The 14,967-nt window shown below is 40.7% G+C and overlaps 1 protein-coding gene across 1 annotated transcript in view; it reads right to left on the reverse strand.

The window, feature by feature from the left end:
• The window catches only part of LOC115793368 (uncharacterized), a 96,135-nt gene that overhangs the window by 23,168 nt on the left and 58,000 nt on the right, over nucleotides 1-14,967 (reverse strand). The window contains 1 exon segment of the mRNA XM_075074426.1: nucleotides 2,236-2,286. Coding sequence (XP_074930527.1) covers nucleotides 2,236-2,286 — 51 coding nt within the window.

Raw genomic sequence — 14,967 nt, forward strand, 5'->3', positions numbered from 1 at the left:
AAGCCGATGTGATTCAGCTTGAATCTGTGCCACGCAGAGCCATTCAACATTTGTTTTGGTGTCCTTATTTTGAGTCTGGCTGGAGCTCACGTGCAAATGAATGAAAACAATCGAGCGTCAGTCAAGATCATCTCCCAAAAAGAAAAAAAAAAAAAAAAACCTTCAGCAGTAAATTAACTGGCTCTTATCAGACATACATTTTACCGAGATTCAGCTTTGCTACGTAAATTAACTTGACCTACATTTTATATTTTTTCAGCAAAGAGGAATATTTGAGCCACCGCAGGAAATATGAACATCTTTCATCTCATCCTGTCATAACTGCAGAGAGCGGGGAAACTTATAAATGCCCCGTATATATGCATAAAATCATCTTCTTTAAGAAGCTTCTAGGGAAAGTGGTTTCAGGGAGATGGTGTCTTAGAGAAAACACATTACACACCTACAATAATCCACTGCTAAATCTTTTCACTTTGAGTTTCTGTCAAGGGATTATTGCACCATTTCTTTGTCTGGGGTTCTCAAATTGGTCTACCGACTCAAACAGGCAACCTTTCCAGTCATTAGCTGACTCATTCTCCAACTCTGAAGACTCCCAGCAGGCTTGTCCATCCAGAGAACAATTTATACCAACTTAATACCTGCCAGTCAAATGCATTCCCCTTTAGGAACGAGTAGGAAACACCAGCTGGCAGGCAGACTGCTGATTATTAATTAAATCTGTCAAAGTTAAGAGCCTCGTTCAGACTTTATGTCCATCATTTCATTACAAACACATTTGTCAGAGGAACGGCAGTCTACATAGGACATTCAATGACAATGGATTGTGTCTGCTGAACTGCTACCCAGTGAAATCCACCCTTCCATTTATGAACGAGATTTCTGATTTGTGTAGAAGGCAAGTGACACTGCTCTCCCCACAGTTACTGAACAAAATAATAATATTACACTGAAGAAATAACTTGTTACTCAAGATGAGATGAGCATCACTTTCAAATCAATAGCAGCTACACATTTAAAGGACAGACAGTCATCTGATTAAGTGCATGTCACACTGTCCTTGTCAAATTATTATTACTAGTATTTCCAGGCAAAGTGGTGCTAGCTTTACTTTCATAACTTAGACCTTCAGGTTTGGGAGCTAATAAAGGTCATGGGAAGAAACAAACTTATCACACATGACAACCACCTGAGCAAAAGGTCATAATTATTATATCACTTTATGATTTTTACCCAGAATGCTGTAAATATTTTAGTTTGCACATACTTTAGGTGCAATGTTCAGAGACTTTGTACTCACTGCAGCTGTGCTTACATAACAATAAAAAGTAGTGTGCTATTAAAGGTGTGCTGTTTGGACCTCCTGGATTTAACTAGAGATCAAAAAGTCATTGTAACCAAGACTGGAAGCCAAATTGGCTTCTAGGTGTAAAAATACATTTTCCTTTAAAAGAGACTGTCACTGTTCTGCAGTACTGCTAAAAAAATGCTGTAATAAATATACATTTTATATCAAATTAAACATGATATGTTGAATCCCTTCCAGCTACAGGCACCAATGTCCACAAGGTACAGCACATATAAAAGATTTGTGTGCCATCAAATGGACATATTTTTATAAATGTGAGCCAGTGGGTCCTCTGCAGTCACGGAGTGGCGCGCTCTCTTAGAAAAACTGTATTTTTGTTTAACTATAAGCGTTCTCCTGAAAATGATCAGTACATTTATCTCTCGGGTGCAATTCCCCTCATCTTGCTCACGTTTAAAGAGCGAGCAGCTCGTGGATCAAATGTTACTGCTGGAGTCTTCCCGTGGTGACAAAATGACCCTGACATCTATTAGTACAAGTAAAGGGTTTATCCTCTAAGAGGCTCATGAGGGGGAAGAAAAAAAAAAAAAGACTGAAACCATAGAGCCATTTTCAATGCAGGCCGTAGCTTTGCCTGTGGGAGCCATGGAGCAGAAAAGGAAAGAGAAAAATGTAGAAAGACTGAAGTCTCAGTGCTTGATCAGAAAGGCAGTTCTGATTGTGGTGATGTGGTGAGAAAGAGGCAGGTCATCTATCAGCTGCTTATACTCCCATGCATGCCTGCCTATGCTGTCAATCTCCACCTTCTAGCATAGCTCACCTCACTGCCACCTTCTTGTCTATAAGTCTGCTCCCTTTTCTCTTTGATAGACCCAGGCTGTACATCTTTTATTCAAATTTTTCTCATTTGTATGTGCTTTGCTCACCTTTGATATATTGCTGGACCGGCTTGCTGAATGACCCAGAGGCTTTTCATTCTGTGAAAGATAGAAAGACAGCTCCAGTGAGTGAAACACATTCAGAAACAGAAAAATGCTGTCTGATCTGTACATGCACTCTACTGAAAGCAGACACAAAAAATGGCGCCGTAAAATGAATAGCTGCCTGACAAACAGCTAATTCATATGTGTGATGTGACAGCATTATCATGGTAATGTTAGCATGCTAGCCTGATCTGTTTTATAGGTTTCACCAACGTGATTGCAATAAATCTTGAATGGGATGTAAAAATAAAAATATCTATCCAAAGGTGGTTCATTAAAATCGAATATTGTAAACCTCATGCTGCCATTTCCTCTCAAGTAAGGCCATTACTGAAGACATCGAGATACATAGAAAAAAAAAAACTGCTTACTGCTTCCACAGGAATTAAGAGGGTCAGTAGCAGTCAGGTGCTGCTAATCAAATGCACTAAAGTAAGTACCACCTTTATAAAAGAAGAATTTTGGCAGCTTCCTCGTCTGGAGCATTCAGGTGTGTGTTAACACAATGATACAATATTCCCAATAGTGGACATCCCAGCAAATTCAGCCCAAGGTCAGACAGTGCCACGTTCAGAGAAACTTCAAAAATCCCAAGAGCTACATCTCAGACTGTAGAGGCTTCAAGTGGCATGCTAAATGTTAAAGTTCATGACAGTACAATTAGAAAAAGGCTGAACAAGTATGCCTTGTTTGGCTGCCAGGAGAAAACCTCTTCCCTCTAAAAAGAACATGGCAGCACAGCTTAGGTTTGCAAAGCTTCACCTGAACAAACCACATGATGTCTGGAACAATGTCCTTTGGACAGACAAGACTAAACGTATATCAGCATATCAGCAGAAACATCTCATGCCAACTGTCAAGCACGGTGGTGGAGGGGGTGATGATTTGGGCTTGTTTTGCAGCCTCAGGACTTTGGCACCTTGCAGTCTCTGAGTCAACCATGTACTTCTCTGTATACCAAAGTATTTTATACTCAAATGTGAGGCCTTCTGACAGCTAAAGCTTGACCAAAATTAGGTTATGCAACAGGATAATGATCCTAAGCACAGCAGCAAATCTCTAACAGAATAACTGAAAAAAAAAAGAATCAAGATGTTGCAATGGCCCAGTCAAAATCCAGACCTCAACCTGATTAAAATGCTGTGGTGGGGCTCTAAGAGAGCTGTGCCTGCAAACCTCAATATGCTGGATTTTAACACTGTAAAGAAGAATGGGCCAAAAATTCCTCCATAACGATATGAGACACTAATAAAGTCATACTGAAAACAGTTATTTAAAGTTATTACTGCTTGCTTGAAAAGCTATTGAGTGTTTGTCACAGAACTGCAGAGACATCTTTAAAAACTCTTTTTCTCATGGCTATATTTCAGTGTGAGCGTGTGTGATAGACCAACAGAAGAACACTACCATCGCTACACGTATGCTGCTAGTGTGTCTCAAAACAAAAAATACAAGATGTATGATAATATGAATGACAAACTACAAATAGGGAAGGATTAGGTACTGTAGGTCTGATTCTTGGTTTTTCGCTGTGTAATGCACTACATTTCTTAGCAGCTCAAGGGCCTGTGAGCATGTGCTGTTTGGCATCTTAAGTTGGTAAATCTAGTTTCTCTGGCACAAGACAAAAAGAGGACAAGCTGATTGCATAATGCATCCAGCCAATCTCCAAATCAAATCGTGTCACAATATTTGTATCATTACCCAGGAAGTGAAAACAGGCAAATACTTCCAGCGTTCAGTATAGTCAAATTTTGTAATGATCCTCGTTTCCCACTAAGTGTTCTCGGCTTGCATCAGAGACACAGACAAACAGCCGCTGGGGCACTGTGCTGCATTCAGTGGTGTTATTAAAGCTGGGCATGGTTCCTTAATGAGTAATCAATCATAGTTACATAATGCTGAGTTCACACCAGGTCTGACAGGGCTGTGTATGACTTGGACACAAACAAATCTTTGCAAAGAGAACCCAGCTCTGTGGGGACAGTTTGTCAAATTTATGAAGACATGAAAGTAAGGCCCGATTAAACTGTTGAGGCGTAAAAATTGGCTATATTAGCCCCCGCTGGATTCCGCCTCCTCTTCCCGCACGCTGTAGACCACACCAGGCAGCTTTATTGTGTGCTCGGAGATCCTGAAACCAACTAGTGCCCAGCGATGATTCGTGTAATGTGACCAAAATGTAATGTGTCAGTGAGTTAATTAGATAAGCTGTTAAATGTTAACTTGTCTGCACTTATATAATGCTTCTTAAAATGTGTGGTTTTATAAATAACTTTACAGTGCTTCTCTCATTAATCTAGTCACACCCATGGAAAGGACTTGGGGATCAAAACCACCAAATCTGCCATTAGTGGACAACCCACTAACACCTGGGTCACAGTCATCCCTGACATTTAATGCTGCTTTATAAGAAATCTCGTTTCAAGTTGATTTTCTTCTGTGTAGTAATTTTGTTCAGTTCTTTAAGAGTTTGCTTTAAACACAAACGTTAAGTCTGGAAATAAGGGGGAAAAAAACAAGAAACTGCCAGGAAGCAATCCTGACATTTACATGAATATTAACCTCATGTTTGAGCTAGTTTGATCCTTAAAATCAATGTGACAAGAGAGAGACTTTTCAGAACCACTGCACCACAAATACAAACACCTACTATTCTGTAGGTTGATTTCATAGTGTATATTTTGGATGCAATAATAGACAAAAAGTATTTGATGATCGTAAACCTGGGGATTCTTCTGGCCCCAGGGCCCGTCTGGAGTGTCTTCGTGCTTTCTTACACTCGCAAACACGCACACATATTCAAAAGCAGTGTTTGTTTTTGTAGAAATAAATCCTGTGAACTTTCATTTTGTTAATAAGTACCAGCAGCCAAAGTGTTATCTCCACCATCTTTTCCCAAACAAACCTAAGCACACACAGACATACCATACGACTAACAGACTCCACAGCATCCTACAACTTCCAATTACTTTAGTGCTTTACATGTCCTAGCTGTGACTAGTTGCTATGGTGATCGAGGACCACTGCATGTGCCGAGTCTCAATCACTCGCTGCATCTCGCCACCTCCTTTTAACTGTGTTCTTACTTTCCTGAAGGCAAGTAAACACAAGATAAACACACTGAATACTTGTAGCACCCACCCACCAAAAACTCAGACCTTCCCTTCCTTCTACTGTATGTTCCCAACCATGTTTATAAGACAGCCTAGATATGGTTTTGTAGAAAAAAACTATGTGCTTAAATATCTTTACCAGCAGAGTTTGGACAATACACTTGGATCCAAACATACTATCTCCTGACCTTTAAAGTATTGTCCTGCTGTCATCTGATTTTACTTGGAGCAAAGTGCTGTGACTTTGCTGTGACAGCACACAGTTAAAGAAGAGGAAATGCTGGATCTTATACCGCTGTTTTGGTTCACTAAAATAGATTTTTAAAAAAGTCTCAAAATGCATTTATCTCATGTTCAAATCTGCCATCATCCAGTATGCTGCACTTCCTGGTTTACTTGAAGCATCTGAATCATTTGATTCAAATCAAAAAGTATTACAAGATCACAAGAAAATGCACACCAAAAAGTATCACTTATATATATTTTTTCCCACTTGTACTTTTGCAAATGTAAATGCACAAAGAGGCAAGATGGTCTCGAGCTGTAGTAGTGGATTAAAATGAAGCAGTTCCCCATTTCCATGCCATTACTTCTTTGGTGCATTCAATACAATGGCACAAAACGGCAAATACAGCTCTCGATGGGTGCAATTTGTTCAGCAAATCAATTGTCAAATAGTTGAAGAGCATAAAAATTCTGTTTTTTGTTTTTTTTTCCAGGAGATGACAGCGAGGGATAAAAGGAACAGCAGAAGAAAAGGACAAATTGATGATCCTTGCCCTTAATCCTTCCTTCTTGGTTAAAAAAAAAAGAAAAGAAAAAAAAAAGAGAGATAACAAGAGCACATCCCCAGACTGAGGGGTTCTGGAAATAACAAGGCCACAAATGGACTCATGGCTTTTATAGACAGCAGTGATTAGATCAGAGAAACTGAATACAGATGACAAAAGCAGAGACAGGAAATACAGCTTCATTTGTCGTCTCGTTTAAGCACACTTCACCGTTAAAACCCTCACTGCCCAACTGCCTTACCTACAGTACAAGCTCTGGGAGTCACCTTCACTGCCACGTCTGTAGACTCTAAAGGGCCTGATTCTCTGAGCTCATGCATAATTCTGATAAAGGAGAGCTCAGGTTTCACAGTCCACTGTGCCTGTCCTTCTCCACCGCCTCTGTGGGTCTGTTAGCAGCTCCAGCCTTTGATAACACAACTTTCACATTGGGCTCTGAAGACTCAGGCTTGTAAAAAAAGAAGCTTAGGAGAGTACAGAGGAGGAGAGGTCATATTCAGAGGGATCGCTGTGTTTTTCAAGGGTCTGTTCTTAGCCCACAGAGAGGAGGGCTCAGCTCACTTTTATGGAGGAATCTGAAGATAAGACTTGTAAATTTAACCCTGCCTCTCTCTAAGTTCCTTTCTTCAACAGAAGCTATATGAAGATGTCAAAGATTGTTCAGTTTTTTCAGTTAAAAAACAAAATTATCTGTCAATTTATTTTCATAATCATTACATAGTTTTATTTAGTGTAGTATTATTACTATTATTTAGTAGGACACAAAAAATACAATAATACCTTGTTAAATTTGAAGATATTCTACTGATTTGTTTTGTTTTTGCTCACACTGAAATAAAGTTGCAGCCCTTACTTACCATTTAATAATTAATCAAAATGTAGGTAGACATGTCAACAACAATATGCAGCCATTTATTTCAGTTTTTTCAGCCAGTTTTTTGGAGAGCCCATGAATAACTATGTTTTTTAGGGCTGCAGGTAAATTGTTTTCAAGCGTCTATCCCAGTTTTTCCAAATCCAAGGTGATCCCTTTTAATGTCTTGTTTAGTCCAAACTCTTATTACACATGCACAACCACAGAGAAAGCAAATGTGCACGGAATAAAATGTAAAACAGTCTGAATTAAATGCTGCTGGAGCATCAATTGCGGAAAGGTTACAAAACTGCCTAAAACCACCCTGCAGTAAATTACTTTGTACACATTTGCTGTTTTTAGAGAACTTAATCATCTATCAGCTGTCTGGTTTTTGCATCATTTCTCACCACTGTCACACCAGAACAAAGATAGATCTGTGTTTGAGGTCAACAGCTTCTCAGAATACAAACCTGAGACTTGCAGTCAGTAAGACTGCTTACAATAACATCTGCTCTGGCCTCAACCAGCAGCAGTCCCAGTATAGACATCAAATAGAATTTAACACAACAAGACTGAGTCATGGGCGAGAGCTTACAAATGTGCCCGTTGTGAGATAGCTTGAAAAGAATTAAACAGTATAATCACAGAAAAGCAACTTCTTTTATTTAGGGCATTTTTTTTCATGACAAATCAGTGTACAAGTACCTTTCACTCTCATCAGTCTCTGTGTATTTTTTTTGTTTCTGCTGCACTTCCATTTAGATTCAAAGTCTCTCAGAATACATGCCCAGACATGTTGCATTTGTGATCCAGGGAAAGCATGATGGTAACTGTGGCTCACAGAGAGCAATGTCATTAGAATGTGTTTGTACACTGGAAATATGAGTGAGGAATGCCAGTGTTTCGTTTCACAAGAAAGACAACATACACAAACTTTCAGTTTTCCTCAGAGCCAAGAATAGACAAAAAATACAACTATAGTGACAAATGATCAGTATTAAGAACAGAATCAGCAGAAAACAATGTTTTTTTGGGGGGGAGGAAAATAAACAGCTTGATTAGGATGTCAGCTGAAGGATAATTGGAAAAAGAAAAAATTGATGTGTGGGTATTTTAACAGTCACCTTGAAAAATGGCCCCAGTCCATAAACAGCTACGTTCAGCAATGACTCCAACATACATTAAATGCAGTAAATATCTCAACCAAGCCCTCAAACTTATTTCATTAGAAGGGTTAGCCCCCCCACCCCCACCCCCCACAAAAAAAAAAAAAAAAAAACAGAAAACAAAAAAACAAAAAAACCCACTAAGGAAGCTTTTTTGCAATTGCAACAATAAAGAGTTGTAGTGCCTCTTTATCATCTCCGGCTACAAATTGCTGACATTGTAACAAGATGAGGAGGGAGGAGGAGGAAAAAGAGAGAGGAAAAGATATAAAGTAAGAGGCAGAGAAAGCAAATGAATGATTGCTATCAGACAGACAGTGGTAATAAGGTGACTGTCGAAGGAATTAAATCAGTAAAATTAATGGACGTGTATGTGTGTGTGTGAGAGACGTTTTCTCCTCCTCTCTCGTTCCTTCTCTGTAAATTCATTACATCTCTACACGACCTTTGCAAGCTGCTGAACCGTTCCATTCAATAGAAGCTGTAGAATTTGCTAATCACCACAGCTCAATGATCCACAGCTCAACTACACCTTTGACAGCTTAAACAACTTAAAAGGCTGTGCTAGCTTTAGCTGTTAACCTAGCATGCCAACCTCTCATCCAAAAATAGGTAACTTTAAGAAGAAGAAGAAGGGAGAAAAAAAAAAAAGCAGTGGCCAAAATGCTAAAATCCAGGCTCCAAAATGTAGAGTCCAAAACAAATAGGGTATGTCACAGTGTTTGCGTCCATCTTTGAAATACAGTCTGTCTACAACCTTCAGGGACTTCTCTTTTTCGGCTGCTTCCTTTAGGGATCGCCACAGCAGATCATCTGCCTCTATTTCACCCTATCCTTAGCATCCTCCTCTGTCACACCAACCTGCTGCTTGTCCTCTTTCACTACGTTAACTCTGCCACCTCCAGCACGACCTCCTGTCTTTTTATTAGTGCCACTGTCGCCAAACTGTACATCACAGCAGGTCTCACTACTCTCTTGTAGATCTTCTGTTTCACTCTTGCTGCTGTCCTGTCACAAATCTCCACCCACTCCACTCTGCCTGCGCTTAAACTCATCCACTTTCACTACTTCTACTCCTTGCAGCTTCACTGCTACACCTGTCTCCCTCTCATTCACACACATGTATTCTGTCTTGCTTCCATTGGCTTTCATTGTTCTTCTCTCCAATGCATACCTCCACCTCTCTTGGCTCTCTTCCACCTGCTCCCTACTCTCACTGCAAATCACAGTGTCATCTGTGAACATCATAGTCCACTGAGACTCCTGCCCGCCCTCATCTGTCAGCCTGTCTGTCAACACCGCAAACAAGAAGGGGTTTAGAGACGATCCCAGATGTAATCCCACCTCCACTATGAACACCTCACCACTGTCTCACTGTCCTCATACATGCCCTGCACCACCCCCACATACTTCTCTGCTACTCCTAACTTCCTCATGCAGTACCACAGTTCCTCTCCTGGCACCCTATCACATGCCTTCTCTAGAGCCACAAAGACAGTGCAAAGCAATGTTGATGGAGAACTTTATACTTCTCCATCAACACTCTACAACCTGCAGAGATTTCTATTAGTATAAAGAAGGTGCATGAATAAAAATGTCTTGAAAATAATTCAACACATGGCACATTATGATCAGAATACAGCCCAATCCCTTAAAATGTTGTGTTCCTATGACCACATTGGTTAGGCAGTTCAACACTGTAAATAATCATTTATATGTATCTCAAGGGTCAAATGATCTAAAATAGAGCATTTGTTTTCTTTTAACACATAAGCCCTGGTGGGTGTTATGGATTTACAAAGAAAAAAAGACTCAACATAAACAGAAGAAATTAAATAAAAGCTGTGTGCATGCGCTCTTACATTCCCCACACAATTCACACAGAATGTGTTACTATCCAATTCTCACATTTAAGTCTTCTGTACGTTGCATACTTGCAGAGAAGGCTCAAAGCATGACTGTGTTGTTAAAGCTCCTGCAGCGTACACCCACTCATGTGCTCTAATCACCCAGAACAGCTGAAAATAGGAACTTGTATTTCATCTGGAGAGAAAACAAATTTTACACATTTACAGTACACACTAGAGTTCCTAATCTTAAATTTAAATCATGGAAAGTTGTGCTTCCAGGACCCTCGGCAGGAAATCAATAAAGAACTGGCTGAACTTTCAGGGCCCCCCACCCGTTTAAAGTTTTCAGTTTGGCCAAAACATTTAATATTGTGACACACTGATACTGAAGTGATCTTTTAAAATACATTTATATGTAATATTTCAATCATTTCAATCTGATAACATAATTAGTAGCACTACTGCAGTTTTGGCTACAGCCTCTCTACCTCCCTTCAGTCCTATTTTGAGTGGGTTTCATTTGCAAACACAATAAACATATTTAAAGATCAATATGCATGATAGCAATGTTATATATATATTTATTATACTGCTTGTATCATTTATTTGGTCTGGTTTTAGCAAAACACAAATATATGCATGGATTCTATCACATGCACATCTGCATGATTAGTTCCTCCTTAAATGAGCACTAAGGTTTAAAAAAAACAGGTTATGAAAGTGACTTCTGAGAAAGTCTGTTCCAGACTAAAACCACACATGCACACACGCACGCACACAGGCATGCACACACAGTTCTTAGCTCACTCACTCGGCTAATCAAAAAAAATTGACAGGTTTTCTCACGTAAACATGTCACTGAAGTTCAACTTCCTTGCATGTAGCACAAAACAGGAGACAGTCTGAGTGAGACATGTTTTCAGTACAGGACATGCTAAATTTGAACTTCACTGGAATATTACCTGAGATATTCTCACATGGTTGACTGAGTGGACTGAGTTTAGCGTGAGACAGCCGTTACACGGCGGTAATTGCTTCTTTTGTTTTTAAACCAACAAGTTGCTGCAGACAAACTAACACAAGATCTTCTTCCCAAACAAAGATAATCGAGATTCTTCAGCAGAGCTTCAACTCCCGAGGGAAATCTCTCCCAAATCACATAAATCAAATGCCATCAATGCCAAAGACACTATTATAAAGACATTCTTAGGCTGGAAATACAGCTGGGATGCACAAGTGTGCACACAGGACAGACTGGAGATAAAGAGATATCTGCGTAAACACTGCTTTCATTTGCTCCTCTGTTGTTGAGATTATATTCACACGTCATCACAATATCAAATATCCACAAGAAAGAGAGCTATCAGGGGAGGAAGTTGGCTTTTATGTGGTTTCCTGTCCTGTCAGTGTCCAGCTGCCACTTAAAGGGGAAATATAGGCTGACTCTGAGTAGGCAGTTGGGCAGGAGAGCAGAACCAGATGAGAGATCTCAACTATGTGCAGTAACAACAATTACTGGAGAGCTTGGCTAACCACAGAAGTTTCAGCAAACCTACAATAACTGTGTCCAGGCAGGGAAAACAGACATTATCTACAGACGGGTCCTGCACTTTAGAAATAAAAGGTGAAAAATGGAACCAATTATTTATCTGTAGGTCCAGTTTTCTGTTAGATCTATCACTAAATTGATGGTATATTATATTCTGTACACAAGAGGAAACAGCTAACCAAAACTGCAGCCCTAAGGCATCATTGCTCAGAATCAGTGTGTGTATTTGTGTAGGTGTGTAAACCCACCGAGGTGAAATGAGAGTACATGAGAAGGAACACCCCCCCCCCCACCCCCACCCCCAGCTCTGCATTTGTGCACTAATCGACAGCTTTGTGTATTATGTCTGTGCTCTCATCGGTGGATGTGAGCTTGTGGTTTCCCCTTCCTCTTCTTCTTCCTCTTCTTCCTGCTGCTCTGTCCCCCCCATCTCCTTTCATCTTAGGCATAATTGCCTCAGTATGTCCAAGCGGGAGAGACAGTGACCATCACATGCAATACAGTACTGCACGGATGGTAGCCTATTCTAGCAAAGTTATATGGGATTATTATCTGCAATATCAAAGTCTAATCCAACAGCAATGGTAACTACAGTAAGAGGCAGCACAAGCTGGTTCTGTAGTGGATGCATGATAAAGGCAAAGTGACACATGACAGAGAGAAGCGAAAGGGGGTGACTGCTCTATAAAGACAGCAAAAGATACAAAGACATGGTGAAATATCTTTGCTACATTTCCTCATTACTGTAGTTGCACTCTGGCTTGTACTCATCTACATGACACAAGTCATTATTTATAACTTGCGTGAAAAAGTCAAGCTACAGATAATTAGTTCAGTGGAGTGCCTCCTAACTAGCTGCATTATTAGTGTTTGAACCCTTGGACCCCTTGTGATAAAAATCATTACACTGGCAAGCTCACAGTGACAAACAGGAGAGGAAGGAGAGAAATGCTGACCGAGAGTCATCGTACCAGTGATCTTTCAGTTTTAAAAGGGAACTTGCAGACTATTACTGGCACTTAGGGAGGAAATAAAAAAAAGCCCAGCAAACAACTTCTTTATAGATGGCAGCATTTAGCAGTTGCTCAGAGAAGCATTAGCTCTGGCACCCGCTGAGAATCTGAGCACCTCATCTGAAGGGTAGGAACATCTGAAACGAGTTTTGCGCTTTTTTTTTTTTTGAAAAACTTCTAATATCTTATACGAAGAATACCAAACAGCATGAGTGTGCGGTTCTCAGTTCTGCCGATTGTTAAAACCACATTCGTGGGTTTTAAAAATGAACCTTTTTAGGGGGAAACAAGAAGCAGAACTGGAAGAGAAAGCAGCAAACACAGGTCCTGGTGCAACATACTTAAATTCTCACAATGATGATGGAAAGTTACAGCTGCAGCCTGTGCATCGCTATCCTCTCCTGTTTGGCCTCATCACTTTCTTGGCTCCTCTTGCTGATTTCTCCCTTCATCTCCTCTCTACAACAAGTTTTAAGCTCTGCCATGACATGTGACTGCACTAATCTTCCCATTACCCCCACCCCCACCCCCCGCTGCAGATCTGACACAAAGCTTTGTGATTTGGTGCATCAGTCAATGATGTGATATGCCAAGCCATTGACTAACAGGGAAAATACATATTTAGATGTCAGACTGCACTGAGACCTTTTGTGTGTGTATGTGTGTTTGTGTGTGAATGTTAGCAAACAGTAGCACAACAGCACAGCCAAAGCAGCTGCCTCTTTTTGCACTTAGGTACAGTTAAATGTCAGAGCACATGACCAAAGACACAAAACAGGAAAAAGGGTTTAATGAGCAAGTCCAGATATGGCATTCTACAATGTCCTGTACTTTTAGTAGTTACCAAACACTGTGACAGCATGCAAACTGATAACAATGTTTGTGGGAAGTTATATATACAGTATGTCTGTGCATCCCCACTCTTCCTGAACAAAAGGGCAGCCGCACAGGAAAATGTGGGTCAACCGTTCACATAGAAGAGGTGGCAGATGCTCCTGAAATGACTAAAGAAACAAACAAACATGTATGTGGGTACATGCACCGAATACAATACGGGTTCCCTGAGCGAGAGAACAAAGCCAACAAAAGGTGAGCAAAACAACTATAACACTCACACACACATAAAGGAATAACAACCATCATTACTCTGATAGATGGCTGTCTCTGTTCATTTTGGTCTTCATTCCTTTCTCTCATGCACACACGTAAAGAGACACATTCCTGGCAAGTCTTTCATCACTCTGCGACTGCAGCAGAAAGAAGGCCTCGCCATCAAATGGAAACTACAATGAACACCACTTCCTTTTTATTACTACAGTCTTCTCTCTGCACAAGCCTTATATACCATCAATTATTGTATGTATGTATGTATACATGATATAAGCTACATTCTTGATAGGATGTATCTGCATTCATCCCAGAGTGGGAGCTGCAGCAGTGAAAACAAACAAGGGCAACAATAACATCAGTAACAATCAACAAAAGCAGCACAAATATATATATACAGCAGCAACATCATCAAGAGCAAGAATCTGTACCTGAATCTTCATCTTCCAACAGGAATTCATGTTTGGATCCTGGAGCCACCTCACCTCTAGTCACAAACATACACACACACACACACAAACATACACACACAACCACCCACCAACCCACACACACCCTCACACTGACAATGGTTGTTCAGGGAGGTTACATGCCCCCTCTATAAATCCTTGAGGTGAGCTGAGACGGAGAGAGACACACCGAGAAGGAGAGGCAGCCGAGCCTCAGCATATGCGGAAGTAACAATGTCAGCCGTCGCTGTGGCGACTGCAGCTACCTCAGCAGAGCGCAGAAACAAAGACAGACAGAGGAACAGATAGAGAGAGGGATGTCAGAGGGAGAGCGAACAAGTGCCGCCCTACATTTCTTTAAACACACACACACACACACACACACACCCACATATACAAACACAGAGGCTGAGCTGCTACCGCTGCCGCTGGCTCGTCCAGGCTTGCTCTCCCCCTCTCTCACTCAGACACACACACACACACAGTCAGTCTGCTACTGTAATCCCATTGGCCGAGCAACCACTTCCTCCAGCTGATCTTGATGAGCAGTGGGGGAGGGGCAAAATGTTGTTCAATCATTCAAGAGGGAGGTGGTGTCCTTTAAATAGACTCCCTCTGCTCTGTACACTGGGCTTAACCTAAAAGCACCTCCCTCTAACCCAAGTTAAGCCTGTCCTCCACCAACACACTCTGACACGTACAAAGCCTCCTCTCTCTCAATCGCTTACTGTTTTAAGACAAAGACTCAGCCACCTAACCTATTATAAGCCACTATCAC

The sequence above is a fragment of the Archocentrus centrarchus genome, chromosome 15 (assembly GCF_007364275.1).
Source record: "Archocentrus centrarchus isolate MPI-CPG fArcCen1 chromosome 15, fArcCen1, whole genome shotgun sequence".
NCBI lineage: Eukaryota > Metazoa > Chordata > Actinopteri > Cichliformes > Cichlidae > Archocentrus > Archocentrus centrarchus.